At 51.8% G+C, this 26,586-nt stretch overlaps 1 protein-coding gene across 1 annotated transcript; it reads right to left on the minus strand.

Annotated features, from left to right (window-relative positions):
• Window positions 1-1,367: 1,367 nt before the first annotated feature.
• EVPL (envoplakin) lies at window positions 1,368-25,280 on the minus strand. The gene is made up of 22 exons (XM_010187655.1): window positions 25,207-25,280; window positions 19,339-19,438; window positions 18,693-18,847; window positions 17,891-18,014; window positions 17,125-17,250; window positions 16,793-16,831; window positions 15,901-16,062; window positions 15,178-15,285; window positions 14,948-15,043; window positions 14,364-14,489; window positions 13,316-13,462; window positions 13,016-13,170; window positions 11,463-11,560; window positions 10,516-10,697; window positions 9,581-9,759; window positions 9,036-9,174; window positions 8,297-8,490; window positions 7,612-7,762; window positions 6,948-7,031; window positions 6,752-6,862; window positions 5,639-5,731; window positions 1,368-4,817 (listed from the first exon to the last, which is right to left on the minus strand). The coding sequence occupies exons 1-22, from the start codon at window positions 25,278-25,280 to the stop codon at window positions 1,368-1,370; spliced, it is 6,093 nt and encodes a 2,030-aa protein (XP_010185957.1).
• Between the last annotated feature and the right edge of the window lie 1,306 nt (window positions 25,281-26,586).

The following is a 26,586-nucleotide window of genomic DNA, read 5'->3' on the forward strand; positions in this document are numbered from 1 at the left end:
TTGTAAACCAACAAGTTTCCCTCTATTGATGGGGAGACAGGGAGAAAATCCCTTACGGATTATTTTTGGGTTGCTGGATCTCCTAAGCAGCAGCAGCTAGAAGAGCCCTTAAGAGAAGGGGAAGAGCAGCTCATGTCAATAGAAAGTAATTTTTTTCTCACCCACAAATCCAGGGGCCTCTCCAGAATGGGGTAGAGACTAGGGAAGAGCATTTCATCTCATATCTCAACAGGGACATGTGGGAGTTAGGACTTGCTTATTTCAGCAAGGACTGAGCACTGGAAGTGAAACAAAGGAGTGAAACCTTGCCTAAACAAATAGCAAGTGCGGATTTTCAGGTACTGCTGGGTGGATCCTGCAGCTAAGGCCAAAGGCTGTAGAAAGCAGTTTCACATGACTGTTGACTGTAAACATCATCCATCTTCTACTGAAGGTCATCCCTTCCCCTGCAACAGATCTGCTTCTGTACAGGTACAGGTCAAGCCTTCAAAATCATCTACTTCACCAGGTCTGAGTTTGGTTTGGTTTTACTTTGGCCTTGGCTTCCACTGCCAGCAGCTCAGTGAAGTGACCCAAGTCATTGTACAGCCACTACCATCACTGGTCTGCAGCCAGAGAGATGCCATGGGCCGGCAGCTGGAGGGGGCAGGGGGCGGCTCCGTTTGGTAGTTGTCTGCACTTAGACTGGATCAAACCTGACATGGAACTGCACCCTTTGGTGACCAAGTCCCTTTTTCAGAAGCATCCAAATGATGAGGGAGCAAAGTACCCTTGGTTTTCAGTTTTAAAGACAAATATTAGAAAATCTTTAAAAATAGGGACTCACATGCAGAAATAAATTTATGGGGTTCAGTGCTGTGAGATCAGGGGGAGAGTTTGAAAACCCTCTGTAGATTTGGCTGCAGGACATAGGATTGCACAGGGGGAGGACTACCCATGCCTTCAGTCACTTTGCAGCCTCAGCCTGCAGAGACAACACAGCCACAGAGATGCACTTTCTATGTTTATTGCATGCAGAAGAAGAATAACCCAACTTGAAAACACACTGGCTCTCTCCCACTTTCTGTGCATAACCACGTTTAACCTACTCCCAGCGGAGTTCTCGCGATCAACCCCCCTTTGCTGTCACAGCAGCAGCCAGGGGACTGCAGGGACCTCCATGAGTCAGGTCCTTACATGCTCACGATCACGTTTTCTTCCTCGCACAACCAAGCTGCGTCGGGAAGCAGAAATAGCTAAGGTAGAAGAGTATGCAGCCCTAAATGCTAGATGCTCCATTCCTGTGATTGCTGCTGCCTCTGTGGGGAGAAGTGTTTTGAAGGGATGAACTCCTGAAGGAACCAGATCCAGTACGTGCTGAAATCCACTCAATGCCTGAACCGTGAGAGCCTGGGGGAGCGGCTCGCCTGGTGGTACCGCTGATATACCTCCAACGTGACTGGGAGCAGCAGGAAGCTGCTTAGCGAATCCTTCTGGCAGAGAGCCATGGCCTCCTTGTAATTTATCTTCTCCTTAGTAGCAGGGTCAATGAGGTCTTTCTCATAGTTGGAGTCATCCTGGAGCCTCTTGGCCAGGTCACCCGTTATCATCCCTGTCTGGGCAGCTTCCAGCACAGGGATGCGACCAGTTTTCTTAGGATCGATGAGCCCTCCAGTTAGATGCTGGACTTCCAGGTAGGGGAAAGCACTCTCTTTGGTCATCCATCCCCTCTGAACAGCTTCCCCCACAGACAGCCTTCGCTTGGTCACTGGATCCTCAATGCCTGTGAAGGCTTTCTGGGCATTGAGCAGTCTCTGCATGTAGGTCCTGTCAATCAGCCCCCTCTCGATCGCTTTATGGACTGAGAACCGGTCCCGAGAAATGAGGTCTATGATGCCCCCCGTGGCAGCCTGGGCTTCCAGGAGCTTCTGAGCCGTCATGGGATCAAGCAGCTTCTTCGCTACAGCAGTCTTGATGTTGTACTTTGTGTCGGTGGTGGTGTCATACACCCCAGCGATGGGGGATGTGTCATCACAGAAGCCCTTCTGCGAGGTTGGAGGGAAAAAGCTTTGGGTTTGGTGGGTGGTGGGTGATGAGAGCGGGGATTTGGAGATTATGGAGCCAATAGAGAGGGATGCGGAAGGCTTGGATTCCCCAGCTACCAGCAAGGCGAATTCAGAGATGGGAATCTTGCCATCCCGATACAGCTGGTACTCCTCCTTCGTGATCCTCCTCAGCCTTAGCGCATCATCGATGGAGTACTGCTTCCCACTTTTCTTGTCAAGGAGAAGTGAGACTTCCCCGTTTGGGCCCAGGGTGGTGACTTCCTCCCAGTCACACTCCAGCTCTTGCAGCTGGATGTACTGGCCTCTGTCTATGATTCCTCTCTTATAGGCCTCATAAGGGGACATATCCTTCCCTGTCTCAGGGTCCAGTATAGAGATCTTGGTGGAAAGGTTCGTCTCTCTCATTTGGGTCTCATGATTGATTTCTTCCCGGTTGACCCTTGACTGGAGATCTCGAATGAACCTCTCCTTGTTGTAGATCTGGTCTTTCTCCCTAAGGATGTCTGCCTCCAGCAGGGAAAACTCATGTTCCAGCTGCTTCTTCTTTTGCCTGTCATTCTCAGTTCGTTGGTTGAGCAGTTTGGACTCCTCTCGCAGGAAGAGGACCTTCTGCTGCTTCTGCCTCTCCAGCTCCCGCAGTTCACTCTCCAGGTTGGCTCTCTCCTGGATGGCCAGGTTCCTGGCTTTCTGCAGCTCTGTCTCTTCGCGAGCCCAGGTCCTCTTCATGCCTTCGGCTCTCTCAATCTTCTCCCTGAGCCGTCGTACCTCTTCTTCTGCCTTCTGCTTGGCTCCTCTCTCCCTGCTCAGCAGCTCCCAGATGCGTGCACGTTCACTCTCCAGTGCTCTGTCCTTTTCCACTCGAATCACTTCCTTGTAGATGGTCTTCTCCTGGGATTTTGTTTTCTGCATGACATCAACTTGCATCTGCAGGTTCTTGCATTCTCTCTGCAAGTTCAGCACCTCCATCTTCTCACGGTCCAGCTCTAAGCGGAGGTTGCTGGCAGACTGTTCGAGAACTGGATCCTTCTCCAACTTGACCACTTCTTCCATAATGATCTTTTCTTGCACTGGGGCTGGACTCTCCTCCAGCTCCTTTATTCTCAATGTAATTTGTCTCATCTCCTTCTCCAGTGCAAGCCTCTTGCTTCGATCCTCCTGAAAGTTGAGCAACTTCTCTTGCTCTTCCACCAGTGCACGAACCTGCTGCACGTCACACTCCAGACGACGCCTGTTGCTCACTTCCTCATCCAGACTCCGGCTCAGCCTGGTGTGCTCATCCCGGAGCTTTGGATCCTTCTGAGTTAGTATCACCTCTTGAACAACTACCTTCTCCTCTGGCTTTCGTCTCTCCAGTAGCATGTATTTATTCTGCAAGTCATAGATTGCATCCTCTGCAGCTCTCCTCTTTTGCGACATGTTACGCACCTCTTGACGGAGGCGATCAGCTTCTTTTTCCAAAAGTGGATCATTCTCATATCGAATGACTTCCTTGTTGACCAGCTTGGTTTCCACCTTGGATCTCTCCCTCTTCCACTCATCCCGTTCACCCTGCAGCCTAATGAGCTGCTCTTGGGTCCTGCCGTTGATGTTCACTAGTTCATTGAGCTGTTGTTTCAGCCTGTCGATTTCTCTAAGAATCTCCGGACTCTTCTCATGTTTCACCACCTCCTCGATAACCTCCTTGAGTTCCACCACTGGTTTCTGTGACCTGAGGGCATTGAGCTCTGCCAAGGCCTCTCCCACTTCACTGTCAATCTTTGTCCTTTTCAGAGTAACTTCCTGCAGCTCCCTTTTCAGGTGCGCAATTTGCCGCTCCGTTTCAGGATCCACCAGGAAAATCTCATTGACCCTCTCTTTAACCTCTATCCTTGGTTTTTGCTTCTCTGCAATACTGTACTGGCTCTGCAGTTCTCCCAGCTCACCTGTAAGCATCAAGTTCTTGCTCCTCTCTTCTTCAATCAGGGTTTTAAACTTGGAAGACTCTCGCAATAACTCTGGGTCCTGCTCTACCTGCTTCACCTCCTTAACAATAATTTTGGGTTCTGCTGTTTCAATTAGTCTTTCCACCTCCTCAATCTTGTTCTTCACCTTCACTATTGCTTCTTCCACAGACTTCCTCTTGAAGGATTCTTCATCAATTTGTAGCTGCAAGGTCCTGACGGATTTCAGCATTTCTGGGTTTTTCTCCAGTTTAATCAGCTCCTTCACCACCACTTTCTCTCGGATATTGGGCTGCTTTCGCTCCAGCATGTGTAGTTCTCTCTTACACTGCTCGAGTTCAGAAGTGGCAGCCAAGCTTTCCTCCTGGAGACGTTTGATCTCCTGACGAAGAGTGGCTGCTTCGCTATCCAAGCTTGGATCTTTCTCAATTTTTGTGATCTCTTTGGTGAGGAGCTGGACAGGAGAAACCTTCTTCTCACTTTCCATCTGGGCAAGCTTCTGGCTCATCATTTCAATGTCTTCTTGCAGGCTCTGCCTCTTTTTGCCTTCCTCTTCAATCTGCTGTGCCACCTTAGACAGGTTGCTCTCCACCTGTGGGTCTCTGTAATATTCTATCACCTCCTTTTCTTCCACTCTTTCAATGGGCTTCTGAGTCTTCAACATTAGCAGCTTGTTTCTGTGCTCTTCCAGATCCTCTTCAGTCTTGGCCACTTTCCTCCTTTCCTCTTCCAGCTGAGATTTCAGCCCCTCAGATTCCCTCCTCGCCATGGCTTTGTTTTCAGATTGCTGGGTTTGCTCATGGACAGCTTCAATGTCCTCATGCGCTTCCTTCTGCAAGGCAAAACCAAAAGAGAATAATTAAAATAAAATAATATATTTTTTTTTAAAGGCAGAAAACATAGTCACTTTTTGAATCTGACACAGGGGTCTTTTCCATGACACGGTAGGAGTCAGAACTGATAAAGAAACCCCAAATAAGGGGAGCCTCCAAATAAGGCTGCTTGTAAATGGCAAATGAGGACACATGCACGCCATCTGAAGGAACTGCCTTGGTGTCTTCCCCTTGTCAGGGAGGTGCTGCAGCACCCACAAAGGTGTTTGATGCTTCCTGGTTTTATCTGCACTGAGGGAGGGTAATGTGGCCAGTCCCCACTGCACAGCTTATTCATGGTCACATCACAGAGCACCCCAGTTTAATCTTTTGTCCTTCCAGACCACACTGAAAGTCATCCAGACCAGAGACCTTTCCTACAGGTGAATCAAGCCCTAGAAAGGCATAGAAGTCCTATTGCTTTGAAGTGTTTCCAAAAGGTTGTAAGCACTAAATTCCAGACACATCCAGACGAATCTGAAATTCTATCTGTGAACATTGATTCGATGTAGCTGAGAACAGGACTTAAGAACCCTAATTCAAACATCTTTTCCTAGCATAAGCTACAGCTTCAGTAGACAATTGAGGGCCCACATAGGTTGTGTCATTCATCACCTAAGACCAGTGTCAGTGAAGCTGTGGTTGCTTGCGGTCTTTTTCTCACATTGGTTTCCCCCTCTGGGGGGATCACAGGCTTAGCAGGTTGCTAACAGCATTGGAAAGATCATTTCAAGCCCCAGCCTAGAGTATCCCAATCTTGCCATGAGCTGTTAGCCGGTACCTTCTCAACAATCTTCTTGGCAAACTCCAGCCGGCTGAGCTGCTGTCTGTTTTCTGCTGTCAGCTCCATGTAGAGCTTGGTTACATCATTCTCCTGAAAAAGAAACAGTGGTAAGAACCTTGTCCCCATCACCCTGACAGAGCTCTGTTCAGTGTCACACTCTCACCTCTCCTTTCACCTGGATGCACTTTGTGTGCTGCACTATTCCAGGGATTAGCGTCTTCATATCTGACTTTCTAGAGAGACACAGAGTCTAAGGACTCATCTAGGAGATCCTGTCCCCTTTGTTTGAATGCCTGCCAGCCTATACACAGGGTTCAGATGTCCAAATTCACCTTGGGCCACACATGGATGGCAGCTGGCAAATAGCCCAAGGTGATACAGGAGAACTGAGGTGAATTTGGGAAGAGCACACAGGAGCTCTGGCTCAATCTTGTCCCCAGTACCTGCTACCTAGATAGATGGAAGTCAGGTCTTTAATGCGCTACTAGAACATGTCTCCAGATTTGGAGAAAATGTGGCACAACAAACATCATTCAGCAATAACAGTCAGAAAAGTGGGAAATGACCCACTCTTTGTCATGCTTCTGCAGGGATGGGGGAAAGGTTTGAAGGTCTCCTCTAAACCCACTCCTAGAAAAAGGATTAGGTTCTTTTGGAAATAGAGTTGTTTCCACACAAAGACCTGTTTTATGTTTAAATACCAAGTCATACTCAAATCTCAAGGGAGATCTGGTAAAAGGGAGATCTGGCAAAAAATCTACATTTTTCTGAATACAGAAAATGCATAAATAAAAAAGAGTTTGGAGAACATCAAATTCACCTACACCAAGGGATGCCTGTGCAAGACTGCACACATACCAGTAAGTTTTGTCTTCACACACAATATGGTAAGGAGGCATCATCAGCAATCTCAACCAAAGGTACCAGACAGACCCCAAATTCTGCATCTTATGTGCCACTTTGCCTCACAAACAAAGAGATCCCTGATGACATTTGTCCTTGGGATTAGGACCATGATCAGCTGTGGCTGTAAGAGTGGATTAAAGCCTTGCAGAGCACATGGCTAAGGAGCTAAATGACAGTTTCCATGCCTTCATCTTAACATTTTACCTGGGCCTGGATGCTTTCTTGTAGGGGGGTCACACGCAGCCTCTTTGCAGCGAAGTCAGTCAGCGTAGGGTCCAGAGAAGAGCTGTATTTGCCTGCTTGGAGTTCATAGTCCTGTTCAGAGCAGAAACAGAAGAATCAGCTTGGTTCTCTTGGGTGAGACGCTAAGGAAGTGCTATGTGGGAAAATCCAGCCATACATTGAGGGTGGACTGCAAGCTCCGGGATAGTCTGACCACTGAGTTCTTCTCGGGCTCCTTGCTTTCGATCTCCTCCACCAGCCTCTGCAGGAGACACACATGATGTTAAGGACAGGTTGAAATACAGCAACCCAGTAATACTCTTATAGGCAAAAGCAATAGCTCAGCTCAGTACCAGAGAGAATGCTAGAAACAGGAGAACATTTGGGAGGAGCCTCTTGGGCTTTAGATTATCTCAGCAGCACTCTTACTGGCCCAGGAACTGCCTGGCTAGTTTATCACGTATGAGATAAATACCAGCCAACACAGAGACCTCCACATGTCATCATCTGAGATAGTCAGCTTAGGATCTGCTCAAGGAGAGAAAGACTCAGGGCCCCGCTGCAACATCTCAGCCCAAGGCACAATCTTTCAGGATCCATGGAGAGGACATCAGCCCAGAGGTGACTGGCACAGATGAGGACACCACCACTGTGGATGAGTGGAGCAGGGCAAGATACATCATCTGTGGGCTGCAATCCTTTGTCTCCTTGTCCTAGTTCATTCACCCTGACGGGTGGAGCATGCAACTAGGAGCTAGTTGGTACTATTTCACATACTATTCACAAGCAAATTCCCCCATCCTTGTAACTTCACAGGTTACAATGCTTGCCCTGGAACACACCTTCTGTGCCTGCAGCTTGTAATTGATCTGGCTTGGCCCATCGGTGGTCTTCACGTGGTGTTTGGGTAGGTTGTTCATCCAGAACATCAGGTTCTCGTTGGAGTTTTGGAACTGCTGGTAGGTGAGGCTGACGTTTCTGAGGGTCTTCTCTCTGCACAGCACAAAGGTCAACAGGAACATTAAGGGGAAGGGCAAGATTCACATACAAGTTCCTAAAAAGACACTATGGTGAGAATGTTACCACAACAAACACTAAGATAACAAAAACAAGGGGGTGACAACTGGTCCCTGAGTGAGGAGCACAGCTCTGTGCACATCAGGTTTTCTACTGCAGCATGAACACAACTTGGGAGATGAGAGAAGGAAAAAGGCAGGCAATCAGCAGCAATGCCTGTCAGAACTGTTAAGCACCAGGTTATCTGGGTCACTGAATCAGGCAGAGGCCATCAGTCAGCTACTTTACTTAAAACTGCCTTCTCACAGCTCTCTGGAAGGTCAAAACCTGTGCTTGCATAGCAAGGTGGCAGCTACATAGCAGGACAGACCTGGCCCTTAGTATTACAGAAGAGTGGTCAGGAACAGGGTCCTGCAATGAAGAACATATTCTTGGGACTCTAATGCTGGTCCATGTTAGCTAAGGGGAAGCTATGACTCTGGGAGCATAGATGATGCCATGGTTCCTCACCGCTGGTCCAGCTCATCCGCAACAGCATGGTAGCGGTCATTGAGGAGCTGCACCTCCCGCTTCTGCCGGGGCAGGTCGGGGCAGTACTCCTGGAAGTTGTTCTGCACAGCGCTGCAGCTGTGCTCAGCATCCTTGAGCTCCCGGTTCAGCTTCAGCACACAGTCCTCTTGGGCCACCAGCTCTCGCTTCATCTTCTGCAGGGGAGCAAGAGACCTCCAGGTTTGCACCAGTCAATGCATCAACCAGAAGTACCCTCCTTAACACCACCCTTAACCATGCAGCACCCGGGGCTAGTCAGGTTCTCCAAGAGGTGCAATGTGGAAGAGAGAGAACTGTAAAGACGTGTTGAACATTGCACGGAACAGAAAGGAGAAGTTTTTGGGAAGGCAGAAAAAGGTCACTGCGAGTCAAAGGTAAGAGCTAATGATGGGGAGGTAGATGGACAGCAGGAAAGAGTAGGGATGGGACTGTGGAAGAGCAACAGAAATTAGATGCCAAGAGGTTCATTGTATATTTTAGGGACCCCAAAGGTAGCCTGGGAGGGACAGAGCTCTTAGCTAGCCATGGAGCACAGGTCAGCCTGCAACACCAATGTAAAGACTTCAAGGATCAAGTCCTTAGAAAGGCTTCACCTCTGATGCCACTGAGTGTTTAAATAAGCAAAGTCCAGCTCTCCCCACCATTGCTACCTGAGCACAGAGATCTCCCCACCCTAACCAAGACCCTGATGGTCTCCCACCTGCAGATCATTGGCCCGATCCTGCAGGGCATTGGGTGATGCAGGAATGATGCTGTCCTGAGCCAGCTTGGCCTCAAACATGCTGACAACCTTGTCTGTGTTCTCAATTTGAGTCTCCAGGTTCAGGGCAGCCTTAGCCCTGGGTAAGGGAAAAATGACAGGACAAAGTTAGCTACAAAAGACTTTTCTCTCTGATTTTGCACGTTTAAGCTTATTTAACACTAGAGCTCCTGCAGCACAAGCAATATGCACTTACAACCCTGTCGTGCTGCCCAGAAGTCAGATATATTGTGTTTCACCAGAGCAGAGCTGGGACACACATCCTTTGTGGCGGACTTTCCACAGTGGGGAGATCTGACCACAGATTACATACAGGAACTCCTTCAGAGGTGTCTTTGATGTTGGGTAGAAGGTTTCCTCAGGAGCAGACCTCAACCAATGCCCACGTTGACCACGTGCATTTTCTGTTATGCTTTTGCATTGACATCTCTGCATAAGGACTTCCTCCCCTCACCCTCACATCAGACCTTGCCAGCACCACTCACTTCTTGTTGTACAGGCTGGAGAGCATATTGACATCGTTGTATTTGCTCCGGAGGGCATTCAACGTGACAGGGAGCTGAGAAGCCGAGGTGCCAGTGGGTTTCTTGGAAAGGAAGGTCTCACACTCCTTCTGCAAGGCATCCTTGGCTGCCCCCAGGTTCTCAAGTTTCTTTGTCGTTTCCTGGCACATCAGATGGGAGCAGAGTCACCCAACACAGTCATAACAGCGCTGTTGCAAAAACATGTCTCCCCCAAGGGCAGATTTTGCTGTGGGGCTAAAGGTGCAGTACCCTTTCATAAAGTGTTGGCACTTGGGGTACAGCCCCATCCAGACTGTGACTGTCTGGCAATGGCAGGGTGTGGGAAAGAGGTCAAAATAGAGATGGAAGAAACACACCTGCCTGAGTCCATCTTTCTGCCAGGGCCAGATAAACACCCTCAGATGAAGCTGTAACAACCTACTACAGACCCAGACCATATCCCAGAGAAGAGGGGGGGGGCTCCAGGACACTGCCTCTTTTCCTGTCCCACTCGCATCTATCAGTGCGTACTCTCCATCAGGTGAGCCAAAGCTGGCCCTTGAATTAATTTCCTTTATCTTGTTGTCTTTTATGCTACAGATTTGAGTGAAGAGTGACAGCATCCCCACAACAAGGCTGAGGAGTCTCCAAAACCGGTGCCTGGTGCACAGCTCTGAAACTAGTGGACCAGAGCTACAGTGTTAAGCCATGGAAAAGGCCTGTATTTCTCTATGGTTTGGCTTAACCTGTCCCATTTCAAGGGCTCAAGCCAGCCTGAAACCCTTGCAACTGCAGCACAGGTTTCTCTTTTGAAGCACCAGCTGTCATCTCCTGTGTAATCCCTATGCCGATCTGTTTTGGGCCAAGGGCACAGCACTACCAAACCTGTCCTGCTCCCCACCTGCAGCAACACCCACCTGCTGGTGTTTGATCCTCTTGGCAAGGTCATCTGTGGGGTCGCTGTAGTTCACTGGAGACCTCACTCTGTTCAAGACCTCCTTCTCTACCTGCACCAGGTCCTTGCCAACATGATCCAGGCTACTGAGCAGCTGGTCAGCTTGGGGATCATCCTGGGCTCCAGGGGGACTTTTGGACACAGCTGCAGTGAAACACAGCATAGGTTAATCCCCATTTCTCATCTGCCATCCCAAACTTGGTGCACAGCCCTTTCCCTGAGCATGGTCCCTAAAGCTCCAGCTCCCTCTCATGACAGCCCTGCTGCAAAGCTCTGTCCTTTGTGTTTTGCAGCTCTGAAGCACACAGGCTCCTCCTGAGCATGGGGGTTTGACGCAAGCCAAAAAAAACCCAAACCAATGCAGTTAACATTTCTAATCCACAGAGCATCATGCATTTGTGTATGCCGAACCATGGCAAAGGCTTAGGAAAATAGTTTTAGCTCTGCTCTGGCCAGCCAGAGCTCAAGTCCAAAGGAGGGACAAAAGACAGGCATGTGCTGCCATGTAGACACATCCCTGCTCAGCTTCACCAGGAGCTTTTGAACTACAGCTGTGGGAGTAACACAGCTGGCCAGGGGTTGGGATTTAGCTGTGGCTGCCTGCTTATTCTGCAGCCCTCAGTTAGGGAAGAGAACAGTGAGGGACCCAGATCCCAAAGGAGGTCTAATTAAGGCTTCTGGATAGCCACACTCCCCTGTAACCCTCAGTACTCCGCAACTGTTGATGGAGCTGGAGATCCATCTCAGAGGTTTGAGAAAGACAACAGAGAGTTTAAGTGAATTGCCTGCGATCACGCAGTGAGTTCTTGGCAGCACCAGGAGCCAGGTTATCCCATCGGCTGCTCTTTTCCATAGAGCAGGAGTGCATGAGCTTGCTTTGGAGAGGGCTTGACTAATTGGCTGACGTACCCTGCTGACTGGGCTGAACCTGCTCCTTGTGGCTTTGTCTCAGAGTGCTCTGAACCGCCGCTCGCTTCTGCTTCACTGTGTTCAGTTCCCCTTCCAGCCTGTGAGTAGAGAGGAGCAGCATCAGACAGTGCAATGGGAAACTGCTGTGCTGGGCAACCCTTGACGGAGCCCAGCCCAGCCTAAACTCGGTGTCTCTGCCAGGGAAGGTGTGCCCAAAGGCAGGGGAAGGTGTGCCCTGCTGGGAGCCTGCAGCCTGTTTTAACTCAGAGATGTCCCTTAGGAAAGGGGACAGCAGCAAGAGCAGCCGGTCGGTTCGAGCAACTGGATGCTAACGAAGCTGGAAATGTATTTCATATCATTGCAGCACTTCGCAGGAAGCAAGTACAGGTAGCTGCTTCTATGGCTGCAGCCCTGGAAACGCCAACTCTCATTTGTAAGGATGGTTCCCTTCTAATGAGCTGGGGTCAGCAGGAGCTGGAAGGACCAAAAAAGTCCCTGGGTGGAAGACAACTGAAGGACCAGGCTCGTTCACATCCCTGCTATGGACTGCTTCAGCCAAACACTGTGAGCTAAAACCAGCAAGTCCCAGCTGGCCTGGCTGTTGTCAGACCAGGGCTGTCCCTCTGCTGCGCCATGACATAGCTCCATGCAGAGGGACTGAATGGTGGAACAGGCTGGGAAATAAGACAAAGACAAATATTTCGTGTGTGGGAAGGGAAGCAAACACTGGGAAATGAAACAAGCTGTCAGATGTGGCCCAAAAAGGGGAAGTTTTCCAGGCTACACCTGCAGAGCTGTTATCCAAGAGGACAGAGCAAATTTTTTTTCTGTTTTAAAATGCACTTGAAACCCATAAATCCAAAGGATTCAGTGATGTGGGATGTGTAAAGAGGGGTACACACTCAGAAAGAGCAACACAATGAAGTATTCACACTCGTGTAACTAGGGACCCATGTTCGCATCATGGGCATGCCCAAGTAACCCTGAATCTGGGCTGTGGGCCTCACCACAGTGCTTGAGCAGTGTGGATTTATCCAAGCACCTGGGGACATGACTAAAAAGGTAACACCAGAGCTGCCTGCACCACCACCATCCTGTGGGAACCACAGAAGCTGGTGGAGCAAACAGCAGCAAACTACACCATGGTTCAAGGAACATCTCTCAGTCTCCAGCTGGGGCTGGCAGAGAGGAGATACCACAGATAACTCTGTCCTGTTTGGCAGCTTCCAAACTCCAGACTGATGCTGCAATTAATTTAGTCAAACCTATGTGAATCACATATTTGGGTGAAGAAATCAAGCCTGACTGCCAGAAAACTCATTGACATCCAGGCCTGTGCAGCATGCGGTGCTGTCAAGGAATGGCAGGAACCTGGATGAGGCACTTGAAGAGGGATTGTGCCGTGCACTCAGGAGGGATTTAATACAAGACAGTCAAGAGATCTGTTCCCAGCTGCTATTTCTCTGCAATTGAAGTCATCAGTCCTCTTAGGTCTACAACCTAAGAGCAAGCCCAAACCTGTCTCTAGGTCAGGCTTTCCACTGCAGACTCACCTGTTGACCTTGTCTATGGACTCGGGGTCTGGTGGAGGGATAAAGAAGCAAGCAGAAGGCGCCTCCTGGACCACACCAGTGCTGCTCTGCACCACCCACATCTCCGGGTTGCTGTTGTCCTTCAGAGTGTACTTGTCACCTCTGGTCAGCTGCACCTGGGACAAAGACACAAAACGCAGTGAAAGGATTGGCTTTCCAGCGCTAGGCCGGTTTCTCCCACCATGGAACCAAGATCTGGAGCAACCAAAGAAGAATCCAGTTGCCTGCCCCTCCTGAGGGTACTGCTGGTCAAGCCCTCACCTCCCCAGCATCCCAGTCACAGAGGGTGTCCAGGGTGAGGGTCTGAGAGGGGCGTGTCCTGCGCAGTTTCAGTGGACTGATCTCTTTGCTCCTTCTCTTCAGGTCAGCGATGCTCTTCTCTGCCTGCTTCACCATCTTCTCATCGTTCTAGACAAAACAGAGAAGACAGTGGTTGTGACCAGGCTTGGAGGAGAACGAAGGGGAGGGTCACACTACAGTGATTGTGCTGGGGCCAGTTCATCCCTGTGTGGTCCCTGCTGGGGTGGAGTAAGAAGTTTCTCCATTCTTGACCCCTCCATGTCCCTTCTTCCCCTTTTCATTATCAACGCTCTTCTCACAGCAGATCAGCACAGCCTGAGTTAACCTCAGGTGATCCCACACTCTCATATCAAATCTCCTAAAGTCTTTCTTCTCAGAAGAGGAACAGACCCCTGCCAAGAGGTGGCTGCATTCCAGTGTCAGAAAGTACCAAGATCTCAGCTCTTCCTGAGAGCAAAATACGTTGCATGCACGGCAAGATATCATGCTGAATGTGTTCCCTCCCTCTCTCCTGGGCAAATGTTCCTTTCCTATCTGCATCTTGCCCCTGAGGCCAGATTTCTTTATTCTTCCCTTGCCCTAGGCTCATGAGAGCGCTAAGGAGATGGGAGGATCTTTCCCTGCTGCTTGGACGCCAGCAGCTCATGCTCTCTGTAGGCCCTCCCAAGTGTCTCACGTTTAGGACAACACACAGCTCCTCCCTGTGCTTCTCTTTGACTCTGATGGTGACCCAGGGTTGTGTGTCACTAATGGTGACCAGGGCTTTCCCAGAGGTCACTGCCCCACAGCATGACTAGCATGGACCTTCTGGGGTTACATGGACTCAGCATCCAGAGCACAGCATTGCCATGCCATTCCCCTCCCTAGCACAGAGCCAGGATGAGCTGTCCCAGTAGGGTTATTTACGCACCTCTTCCCTTTCCCTGCTGTTACTTATGGAAAAGGTTGTAATGTTTGGCCTGCCCCTTAGGTCTTGCTTGTGAAGCTTGTGGAGCCCTGAAGACCTCACCTCCAGCTGAAGCAGCAGATCTGACACTACTCCAGGGCTGTCCTTGCTGAATTTGCTGTATTTGGTGTCCAGGTCAGAATTCATCGTCTTCAGGGAGTGGCTCACAGCCTCAGCATCATCCTGGAACTGGAAGTGTGGGTAAGAAAGTAGTCAGGGATGGGAGGACATTGCTATCACCAGGTCCAGTGAAGTGTCTCAGTTCCCAGAGTCTCTCCCACAACCTGTCTGGAGCTTACAAGACCCAAGAGTGTGTGCTTGGACAAGGATACTCTATTGCCTGAGCCACAGGCAAGTAATCCCATTCAATGGGCAAGTCCAAGTAATGGCAGCAAGCAAACCCCCCACTGCCCCTCTTCTCCAAGCCAGCACACTAACAAACAGGGCTGATGAGATGAGCTGGGAGCTAGTTCTTCACTGCAGCACTAAAGGCTGCAGTGTTTTGAGGGGCATTTCCCAAAAATACACTGATTAGGTGCAAGTAAAGGACCTCCCATTCTCATCCTTTTGCTGCCTCTCTTCCCAGGCTGCCCACTCCGGCCTGACCCTGCAGCCCTGTGGCCCATGTTCTCCTCCTCGCTTTTTACCTTCTTGTAGGTCTCCACACTTTTTAGTTGACTCTCCTGGCAAATGCAGAGATTCAGGAAATTCTGCCACTCATTCTTCAGGGCTTCCTGGTGAGCCTGTGGGGGAACAGAGCATGACTCAGTGGGCTCCAGCTACTCCTAGGTCTCTTCCAACCTGGCTGTTGATGCACAAATTGTGGAAAGCATTCCCATTCTTTCATAGGGTTTGGGAGGAGACCCCCTTCCCCTACCTGGATAGGCTTGACAGCTGGGTGCTTTAGCTCAATCATCCTATCCCCATCGTCCTGAAGATGGTTCACAAACTCCTCCTGGCTGAGCAGCTCGTTGGACTTGAAGTCCTGAAGGGGAAGAGAAACTTCATGACAGCAGGAGCAAGCAGAGAGCACAGAGCAGTTTCCTCGGGCACCAAGCCCCATGTGGCAGAGAAAAGGCTCCCAGAGCATAGACACCCTCATTTGTTTGGTTGGTTTTTTGTTTAAAAAGGAAGGGGCTCGGCAAAGCTAAAACAAATTAGACACGCTTGGGCCTCAGAAAGCATCAGGGCATGCGTTCAAAGAGCATTTTCCTAGGCAATTATCCCTCTCTTCTTCCTGGTCCCATAGCAGTCACTGGGTGTTGTACTTTGGACATTGAGGCTCACATGACACTGAACCCCTCCCAACTCTCTGACCACCAACAGCCTCACTGAGAGCTCTCTAACATATAATCCCACGTGCCAGCTCAGGGGAGAGGAGGAGACACAGCGAGTCCAACGTGGACCCAGAGCATCTCTTCTGCCTCCGTTACTGTGCTCGGTGCTATCAGACTGGGAAAGCCCTGGTGCCCTGGGAAAGCACCAGGTTTGGGGCTGGCAGTGAACATCCAGGAGGCTGGGATCCATGCTGCAAATCTTGCACGCTGGGCTCAGCCAACCTCCAAAAACCAGGACACGCCGCCATCACCCAAGAGCTCACCTCATACTCCCGACGCACGCTCTGGACATCCATCATTTGATCACTCCAGTCCTGCTTCAGGATCCTGGTCTGCTGGTCCGTCAGGTAGCCCAGCTCCTTGGTGCAGTCCTGGAGGTGGTGGTACAGGCTGCCCAGGCTCTGCCCTCGCCAGATGGATGCTTTCTGCCCATGCACATGGACGAGAGACAGCGTCAGTGCTCAGGAGCCATTTTCCCCTCTTCTTCCTCCTCCCTAGGACCCTGCTCACGTTGTGCATGCACCCGGAGATTCCCAGAGACCTTGGTGAGACACCAGCTCCTCCTATCTGATGAGGCCATCCTCTTTGCCTCCTTCACAGACAGGATGTGTTTGTCTAACCAGAATCTCAGATGTGGGCTGGTGCCTCAGGCAATCTGAGAGCTGGCCCAGCTCTGCTGTATTTCTCACAAATGCCACTCTTCAGCATTAAGCCTTACGGGCCTAGCTGGCTAAACCCGGAACCTTTTTCCTGGCCACCTCTTTTGCCTGTTTCCTTTTTGGAGCCCTTGTTAGGGACCAGTGCAAGCCTCAACATTTGCAGTCCTGATTTGGAACAGCTCGTGAGCTGGGACAGGGTTTCCTGCTGCCGCACCCATAATTCCGTGCTCACGGACATATAAGCACATGGATCAATGATCCATGGAGAGGAGAGGTGCAGATCTCACCCACATCATTCCCCTTAGGGCAGCGAGTGTGGTCTCATTTACACCCATTCCAAGGTGGGGAGGAAATGGGGAAAGAAAATGAGGGACATGGCTTCACTTCACAAGACCAGAGGTAGCTCCTGCCTGGCACTGGGCATTCCCCATCCATTGGGGATGATGTTACTCTACTGTATGACCACATCTGTCTAGAAAACCACCAGGAAGCTTACCAGCAAGTCCTTGTACTGGCTCTTTAAATCTGCCACATCCTGGGTCACAACACGGCCAAGATCAAGGAGGAAAAAAAAGAGAAAGAAAGTTGTCACCAAAACACCATTAGTGGTAGATGCTGATGAGCTGATTTATGGAAGATGCTTTAGAAACCATTCAGGAACCACCTCCCTGGCCCCTGCACGGCTTGACCTAGCTGAGCTCAGGTCTGCCCTGCAGAACAAGGTTGGATATTCACCGTGAGGAGGAGCAGATGGGACACGCTGCCCAACAGCAAGCAGAGCCTGCAGGGTCATGAGCAAAGCCAACAGGAACAAGAAGGGTGCCTTACCCCAGAGTGGAGGTTCTTGATCTGGAGGCCATAGGCTTCAATCTCCTTCTGGAGGATGTTGTGCTCAGCTATTTGCTTCTCCAGCTCTGACATGCCAGGGCCGTACTGTCCTGCGTTGACTTGTTTCTGTGCAAAAGGAGTCAAGCAGAGACTAAAGCAAAAGACTTTATTCCAGGGAGAAACCCCAGTGGGTGCTATCAGGGTATGAAAGGATCTGGTGTCCAATACCAGTCCAGGAGGAAGGGATGGGACCTTGTTGTTGTTTATTGTGATTGCTGTTGTTTGCCATTTCCCCAGCTGTACACAGGGGCAAAGATAACTAGGCCATATAACTCTGGTGTACAAACCTAGGCTGAACCAGCCACCCTCCCCATGGTGACATGCACTGGGTGCACATAATTACCACCCAACTTTCAAGAGAATCCAAGTTGACTCTGAACTGGGCATTCCACATACCCAAGACCTTGCAGCATGAAACACTTGGATGTAGACCTGTGAAGTCTTTGAAGATACCACTGTCTCCATCTTTTCATCCCACAGCAAGGGCATCTCTACCTGATGCCCCTCTGGTGGCTCTTAATCTGAAGCGGTGAATCAAGAGTGTCCTCCAAAGGGTTTTAAGAGGTGGAAGGAGGGTTCTTCTCCTACCCAGAGTTACTTTGACCACCCCCAATGTCCCTATACAATGCTGAGCCCTGCAGGCAATAGCAGACATTATCTGGCCTCGTAGGAGTTGCGGGATACATCTAAACCCAGCTGCTGTTACCATCTTTTGGTCCAGGATCCTGGCCCAGTCTACCCTGGACCCCACATCAGGGATGTTCAGTTGTTCATAGAGGGCCCGGTATTCTGCGCACAGCTGCGTCACACGGTCATGGAGCTGCTGGATGCTGCCAAGGAGAAAAGGCACACGTCTCTGCATCAGTTTGGAGTGGGGAGAACGAAGGTGGGGTTTGGAGAGCCCAGATTTCACTCATAAGACCCAAACTACTTTGTTGTCCCTCTGTGCCCTTGGGCTCCTTCAGCAGTGGAAATACTTGTGCTGGTGCTCTCCATCTCCAGGGATGTTTTGGGAATTACAACCCAGGAGGAAGCTGCAGGGAGATCAGGGCTGTCCCTTCCCAGCTGGGAAACAACTCTTCCCTCCTGATTTCCAACTAGAAGGGCTGGAGAGTGAAGGCCAGCAAAGCATCAGAGATCAACTGAAGCTCTTCTCCCATTCGAACACCCGACTCTGCTTCCCTGAACAAAAGGCATTCATTTTACGAAAAGCAGAGGAAAAGGGGATTTGCCCTAGCAGTGGGACCACATTTAGCTCTGCATTTTTCTGATACCTTTTACAAGAGCTCCCAAATAAGGGTGGGGACTCTTGGGTGATCAAACTGGCAACCACTGTGCACACTGCTGTCTTTACAATATATTCACAGAAGCCCTGATTTTCAGACTAAATTCTATGGAAGGAAGGGTGAAACTCTACCTCTAATGGCAATGACTGAAGCTCAGCCTAGATTCTAGCAGAGTTCCCAATTTCTTGGTGTCCCCATCATACCAGTGCCCCACCTACTCACTCTTTTTCTATCTCAGTAGCCTGAGGGTGTTTCAGCCGCTTGGCACGGTCCACATCCAGAAAAAGGTCCTTCAGGAGGGACTCTGCTTCCTTCAGGTTCTTGGCGTTCTCTGTCTGGAACTCAAAAGCCTTGTTCTTCTGGTGATTGCTGGCATCCTGGGACCAGGGGTGACAGAGAAGAAAGCCTGGTTGGACCACACAGACCCTGCAACGTTCTCCTTGGCCAACGCAGAGGACATGGGTGCTCAACACACGAATGCAGAGGAACCCTGATGCAAGCGTGCAGCTTGGGGAGTGTCTGCCCAACCAAGCTTCAGCATCTCTCACCCTCAGGGATCAGTGTGGGTCAGGCTGGCTGCTTCTGGGCTTGCTGGGGGACACAGGGCTGTGCTGCTGTAGATTACGCAGCGCTGGCTGTGGGAAGGATGAGACACTGAGCAGAAAGCACCGAGGGCAAAATCTGGGAGGCCCCAGTATGCAGCCCTGGGGACTGGGAGGCTCTGCTGGGTTGCTCTGCTCCTCCCCAGCCTCGAGTCAGCCCCCAAACCTGCACCAGCAAGCTGATGCACAGAGCAGACCTGTTATGCCAGACACTGCCTTTCCAGGCAAAGCCTTTCACCTTCCCACCACCCTCTGCCACAGCTCACCTGCTTGAGCCTGGACTGTGTCTCCAGGATGTCCTTCTCCACCTGGTCAGCATTTGTTTGCATGCGGGAGATGAGAACGGCCAACTCATTTGTGGAGGACCTGAGAGAGGGAGCAGCAAAGCAGGTGAGTGGGTGAAGGCAATTCTCAGCCTCCTCATCACTGCCCAGGTCCTGACACAGATGTGCTTCTTCAGGCCTTTCCTCCACATCCTCCTGATCTCCAGAGGAGAAGTCTAAGCTGTGGCCAGGGGCACGGATGCATACAAGTGCTCAATGTCTGGCTTTCTGTTGCTTTCAGCCAAGCGAAACTAAGGGGTGGTGTGTTCAGAGTGATGGGATGGTGGCTTTTTGCAGCTCATCTGCACAAAGGCTTGCTGCAAGACACTGCTCAAAAGTTTGTGTGAATTCAAGAAGCAGTGGAGGAAAAAATAACTAAATCCCTGTAGGGTTCCCAAATGCACCATCACCACATCTGAGTTTCTAAGATCCACCGCTGGAGGCCAGGAGAGCACCCTGCAGAGGCAGCACCACATGCTTGCCCCTGTTTGGAGGCACTTTCCTGGGTGCCTGTCCTTGGCTGCTGGTAGAGGTGGGCAAGATGGGCCTTGGCCTGGCCCAGAACTGCCATCCTGTGGTCTTGTTTCCTGCAAAGTGCTCCACAGTTCAGCCCACGGAGATGCTGAAGAGCCTGATGCCACCCCAGGAGCAGACTGCAGTGGACAAGGACTTGCTATGCAGACTATGAGCCCCTCTGGCCATGGCTGTTGCAGCCATGCTGCTTTCAGGGCTTGGTGACAAATTCCCCCAGGCCATAGTACAACTACAACCCTCCTCACCCCAGCGAATATTCACCAGAGGTCCCCATCAGACCATTCCCTATGGTGTCTCACCTCGGTGCCATCACACAACTGACGGATACCATCATGGCCCTTATCCCATCACTGCTATCATGAATGAGTGGCCAGTGCCCTGCCAAAACAGCTGAATGCAGAGCCTGCAGCAAGGCATGGGGTGGTTCGCTCAGCTGCGGTCCCCGTGGACAAGGAAGCGCCACCTTTGTCCTCATGTCCTGTGGCTCGTAACAGCACTTGCCCCTGGGGACAGTGCTGGCCCTACCCTCCAGGAAGGGAGAGTGCCGCGCTGCCAGGATGTGGGCAAGCAGCAGTGGAGGGTGTGGACCGATGGCATCATCCAGGGACTCGGGCCCTTGGATGGCTGCTGATGGGACAAAGTTTAGCAGAGACTCAGCTTGGTGACAGGCTGGCGCTGGGGTCTGAGACCAGAAGGAAAGAGTTTGAGCAGCAGCAAATGCATGAGGGTCAGCTGGTATGACCTTCCCTGTATCTTTGCTGAAGGATGAAGGTAGGAGAAAGGTGATGTCCTGCAGCAAAGCCACCCATATCTGTCCTCCAGCCATGTGGTTTCCTTCCTAGCCCCTGAATCCACCAAAGGAGAGAGGGTAGCGGTTCCCTTAATGGCTCTGTCATTGCTCCAGCTCCTTATCATGGCTCCAGCTATTCCACAGTTCACACCAGAGGCTAGGGCAGATGCTGGGATGTTTATTTATTACAGCCCCCAGGGGCTTTGGGGCAGCAGCATCTCCCAGCCATGCCTCAACTTTCCTGCCTGCAAAATGTGTGTCAGTAAAGAAAATAGGGGACTGGCACTGCTGCGCCCTGGCAGTGCCTTCTGCTACAGGGTCTAGTTCCAGGGATTGCAGAGCCAGAGGTCCCAGTGAGGGCATTGATCATCATCATCATCAAAGCATTACTGTCTGCTACAATCTGTCTTTTACACCCCATCTCTGCTCCTTGGACACCTCTCCTGGGGTAAACTGTAGAGCTCAGGGAGATGAAGGGTGGTCCCATGTCTCAGCAAACGGGGTGGACGGGAGCAGCGCAGAGCCAGGACTCGGTCCTCATGAGCCTGAACGTGCAGCAGGTGGGAAAGGCCTAGGAGGTCCCCACTCCCCAGGAGGTTACACAATCTCCCACTCATCCCTGACACGCCTGGAATGAGGTGGTGTCCCATGAGCAAATACTTGAGCACCACCCAAATTTCCCGCCCGGGCTCTCTGTGCAGGGAGGGGAGGGTGAGTCACAGGCTGGCCACCATCCCAGGGGATGGACACCTCTCCCCACAGACTGGGAACGGTACCACAGGTCTGGCTAAATCCAGCTCCCACCTGGGAAGAGTCTGTTGCAATGTGACCACAGGTACCTCTGTGCAGCTTCAAGAGGGGAGAAGTGAGGATCCGTCCTTCCAAGAAAGGGTAAATTGCAAATAAAATCCTGCTTATTCCTCATGGCACTCCCTTCCTGGCTGAAGGAAACACTGGGACACCCCATCCCTTGGTTCACAAGGCTGGACACATGTATCAGCTTTGTTTAGGCCAAGCCACAACAAAACTATGGACTGAAAATACCTCAGCAGCCTCCTGGCCACCTCCTGGCCTTGCCCACCCCCAGCCTTTTCACTGCATGGGGCACTGGAGGTTAGAAACGAGGATCCTGTGGCAAACAACCTGATCTTCAGGGAAGAACTGATGCTTCCTGGAGAACACGGTCTCAGGACCAGAGTGAGTCTCCCCTGTATCTCATGGAGAGCCAGGAGGTCTCCACGCCGACCAAAGGAGGAAGCCTGACAGAGAAGGAGGCTGAGACCCTGCAGCCAGGCTGAAAGTGGCTCTCCAGCCCTGCAAGCAGTCGAACCACTTCAGAGTCTGCAAAAAGAGTAATCTGGATGCTTGAGGAGCTCTGAATCCAGATAAGGGATGTCCTGGGAGGAGAGGGGTGTCTACACACTGTCCTGACCCTCCTATCCCAACCACAGACAGTGCCAAGAGGAATGCGAGCTTCTCCTGCCCATGCCACCACCCATTCCTGCAGCCTGCAGGATGCATCACCGTCCTTCCTCGGGCCTGTCCCTCCTGTCACATCTATGCAGCCTGTGGTGATACAGATGCATCACCATCCTTCCTGAGGGCTGTCCCTCCTGCTCCATCTCTGCTGCCCCTGGGCAGAAGCCCTCATTGAGAGCTGACCACAGCTGGGCTCCATGTTTCAGGGTGAAGATGCTGGCACTTGGGCTGCAGAGAGGCATCCTGGCATTGGGTGAGATACGAGGAGCCACAAGCTTGCCCGTGCACATGTTGGGCATCCTTCAGCTTCCTGGGGCTCAGGTCTGACTCCACAGGTGGGTGTGTACAGACACAGCCCTGGCCTGGCTGAGATGGCAAGGGCAAGGCTCAGCAGAGCTCCTGTTGCTGCTGCTGCTCCTCAAGCCAGGGCAGGCCTCCTCCCTAGGGCTATCTCATGCCTAAAAGAGACAGAGCACTGTTATTACCATTATTATTTGGGTCATTTCTCATTACACTTTCTGCCTCCTAGACAGTCCAACTGCACACAAGGGACAGTGTCTCTTAGCAGGTGCAGGACGGTCCCCTACTCCTGGCCTCCCTTGCCAGAGCACATTTGGGCAGGACCACAGCATCCAACCCCTTCAGTCCCTGAACCCCCTCTGTCTCTTCCTTCCAGGGGACTTTGCTTTATGGCCACAAGGGAGACCCCAGAGCTGGGTCTGTTCTCCCCAACACACAGAAGTCCTCGAGCTGCTCACAGCAGATCACCACCAACCCACCACCAGTGCTGGGTCAGGCCCCTGAGCCCGTGCCTGTACCCCCGGGGACTGTACTGCTCTATACTGACCAGGGAGAAGCAGAGGCAGGCGGTGCAGAAGCAGCAGTCCCAGGAGATGATTAAATCAGGAGATGACTTGCCATCCACCTCCAAAACCACCCACAGCCTTTGTCAAGATTACACCTGGGCAGCCAGTCCGGTCAGATCTGATTCAATTCCACCTTCTCAGGAGTTTTCCACTTCAGCCCCACAGTGTGCCTCCTCCTAGAGCAGGGCACAGCGAGGATGGTCCTCAGGGGCAAACCTGTGCTCGCTACTGCCTTCCTGGGATGCAACCACCAAATGGAGACAGCAAAGGGCCCTGCGAGCCAGGATGCTCAACACCACCGTCCCAAGGACCAAGACAAGGTACCTCTCAAGGGGTCTATGCCAGCAGCATCACCTGCTAATTGGGAAGCCCTGGAGGCAGAGAACCTCAACTGCTGCTGAAGTTCTGGCCTTGGGGCCACCAAGAGCAGCTGTAGGCCACCAACACTTTCTTGGGGGCATCTGCAGAGCATGTGCTGGCAGCTGCTCCTGAAATGACTCATTCACCCTCATTTTCTCAGCTAATATGGGCGCTGACCAAGCCTCGGGCCATGGCCAAATGAATTAGCCATGGTCTGATGGTTGGTGCCCCCTAAAACAAGCACAACAAGCTCAGTAATTGCCATACTCTGGCTCCAGCCTCTGTCCTGCACAAGGAAGAGGTGTGAGGTCCTTCCAGGATGTGACTCCAGTTATTCCAGGAGACTCAGCTAGGGGAGAACCTGGTCCAAGCCCTCCTGCAGCACCGCAGGGCTGCAGCAAGCTGTCCCAGGAAGCCACCCGAGAAACCCCCAACCCAGGTCTGGAAGTCAGCTGGGAAGGTGGATAGATTGCATTAGCAAGACTAAAAACAGAGGCTGACATAGCTCCAGAGCTCCTGGGTAGGAGCTCCTGCAGTCAGGCCCTGACAAAGGCTCAGAAAGCCCCCAAATCTGTCTTGAAGATTAGTTTGTGTGTGCTCAGCTCCACTGAGGCAGAAGTTTCCTATGGCAAGGGTCCAGCTCCCAACATCCAAACGGGGAAGCTTCAGCCTCCGTGGGGGTCACCTTCTCTCCAGATCCCTCTGCCCTGCCCAGCAGCACTGGGCCACCACCCTCCTGGGTGCCTCTTTGCTAACGTTGGGTTTGGCTGCCATAAACGGTGCAGCCAGCACCGTGTCGTGTCCACCCAGGCGTCTGTACCCACACCACCCCAGGCTGCTGCTGTTGGTGGCACCAAGAGATGGGCCCAGTGCCCCCTTCTCCTTGCAGGTCCTCTCCTCCCTGGAGCAAACCCCCTAGCAGCTTCCACAGCCTCTAATACTGGGTGTGGACAGGGATCCCTGCAGAATCAGTCCAACAACACTGCAAAATGCAAAACTGCTGAGGAAGGGGGAAAATCACCCGGAATGAGCAGCTAAAAGGAAGGATAAGCACTCTCCCTGCAGGAGCACCCCATCCCAGAGGACACCCTGCTCTCATCTGTGCTGGTCCCATGACACATCCTGCACCCCAGAGCTTAGGGAATCTCTTCAGAGCGGGGACGTGGCTGTCAGATCATTTGGTGCTGCCTCAGAGAGGCTTGAAAGAGGCAGCCTCAGCTGTTTGACCTGCAGAGACCCAGCTCCACTGGGATGGATTGGAGCAGTCACCTGCAAACCCACTCCTCACCCATCTTCACCACTTGAGCAGGACCAAACTGAGCATCCTTCCCCAGTGATCTCAGGTCCCAGAGCAGCATCACACCAACCTCACACAACCAGCGAGCCTCAGGATCTTAAATCCCGGCTGGTATCTGCTTCTGGTATCAAGCAGAACTTGCTCCACCTCAAGCAAAGACTCTGTGTTTATCATCCCTGCTCCTGCCTGCCCAAAAGGGGCTTTGCACTTCCCTGTGCTATAACACAGCTCTGAGCACATCTGCAGACACTGCACATTCCAGGGGCTGCACGGACACTTCTAGGCTGGAGCACAAAGCCCACCAAAGACAAGGACAACGCTAGGGCAGCATGTGTTGGCATCAGCTCCCAGTGAGCCCCAATTTTCTGGCTGCTCCACAAAGATGGATGGTTCTTAGGGTGGCTTAGGAGACACCAAGCGCTCATCCCTCATAGTCCCCCAGGGTCCACGGGCCAGCTGAGAGAGAGGAGAGGAGCTGCACTTACTTGCTAGGCTTGGCAGGGGAACCTCTGCTGGGGGAACTTCTGCTCGGGGAGCCTTTGCCCACCCCCTTGAACATGTTGCTGAGGTCCTCGCTGGTCTCCCGCAGTCTGCGAAGTCGTCGTGGGCACTGGCTCTCCGCTCTGGTCTGTTGGGATGGAATGACAAGACTCAGCAAGGGGAGGTCAGGAGCAGCTGAAGAGCAGCTTCTGGGAGGCTCCTCCCCAAACACAGGTGAGCAGCAGCAGAGATGGAGGCACACATGAAAAAAGTGACTTGAAAAACCAGTTTGGGGTGGAAAGAGCGGAGCCCCAGAGGGAGAACGGAAGACCTCGCCCTGGCTTGTCTCCCTGGCTTGCAGGGTGTTTTGGCACACACAGCCACAACCCTGCAGCAGCTTCCCAGCAGAGGGGCAGAGACCACAGACTTGGCAGGGTGGGAAAGTCTGCAAATGCAACGACAAAGTAGCACACTGCAACTACTGAAATGGATTTTAAAGCATCATCTTGCATTAGCTTTTTAAAATGCTAGAGAAGTAGCAGAAGTCCTACATACAAAGCCAACCAAGGGTTTTCCAAGGCAGCAGCAGCAGCTTGGGAATGACCAATTTGCAGAACATGAAGTTATTTTGCTGTTCTGTAACCTTTTGGCCCAAGCTCAGCACAAGGTGGCCCCAGCTCTCAGCAAAACACTGAGGGCTGATGGCAGCTCCAGCACAGCATCACCAGAGCCTCAGCCTGCAGGATACAAGCTCTGGCACAAACCTGGGTACCAGACCTCTGGGTCTGCAGCTCTGCCTGGACACTGTCTACACAAGACCTTAGAGCAGGCTTTGCCACTGGGCAGCCCTGTGGAGCAAAGGTTCAGAGTCCCAGCTGGTTTCCAGTACAGTCCAACAACACCCCAGCATCTCTGTGGCTCCTGGAGATGCTGCACAGTGAGGCTGACAGCCCAATGACTCTCCTAAACCTCTGCAAGGGCTGGTTGCTGCCTACGTCCTCTTAGTTTCAGATAAAGCAAAATTCAAAGTTTTCCACAAACCAGGAACCCTGTTTCGGGCTGATCCAGCACGGATCCTGCAGCAACATGAGGTCCTTATCCAGTGCAGGACCATGGAGGGAGGGCAGAGGATGGAGGAGGAAGGGGACAGGAGCAGATGGGGACCACAGCCCCCTCATAAGCACCAGCCACCTGTGATGCTGACACAGGTTTGTGGATGCTGTTCCCCATTTCCTGTAGCCAAAAGATAATCCAGGGCCAGAGGGCCATCTTCACTTCCTGGGTGACCTCTTGGTCCTCTTTAGACTGGCACAAAACAAATCATGCTTATCTCAGGGGACAGGGAAAGACACCCATGGGACAAGGCTCCTTTGCAAGGGGCTTGC

The sequence above is a fragment of the Mesitornis unicolor genome, unplaced genomic scaffold (assembly GCF_000695765.1).
Source record: "Mesitornis unicolor isolate BGI_N332 unplaced genomic scaffold, ASM69576v1 scaffold227, whole genome shotgun sequence".
Classification (NCBI taxonomy): Eukaryota; Metazoa; Chordata; class Aves; order Mesitornithiformes; family Mesitornithidae; genus Mesitornis; species Mesitornis unicolor.

What these genes read in the sequence shown, in the direction of transcription:
- EVPL (XM_010187655.1), bottom strand. Translation starts at nt 25,280, where the DNA reads ATGTTCAAGGGGGTGGGCAAAGGCTCCCCGAGCAGAAGTTCCCCCAGC. An exon ending in GCTACTGAGATAGAAAAAGA is followed by an intron (nt 18,015 to 18,692) that starts GTGAGTAGGTGG and finishes TCTCCTTGGCAG; the next exon opens with CATCCAGCAGCTCCATGACC. An exon ending in GCTTGCAGTCCACCCTCAAT is followed by an intron (nt 6,863 to 6,947) that starts GTATGGCTGGAT and finishes TGCTCTGAACAG; the next exon opens with GACTATGAACTCCAAGCAGG.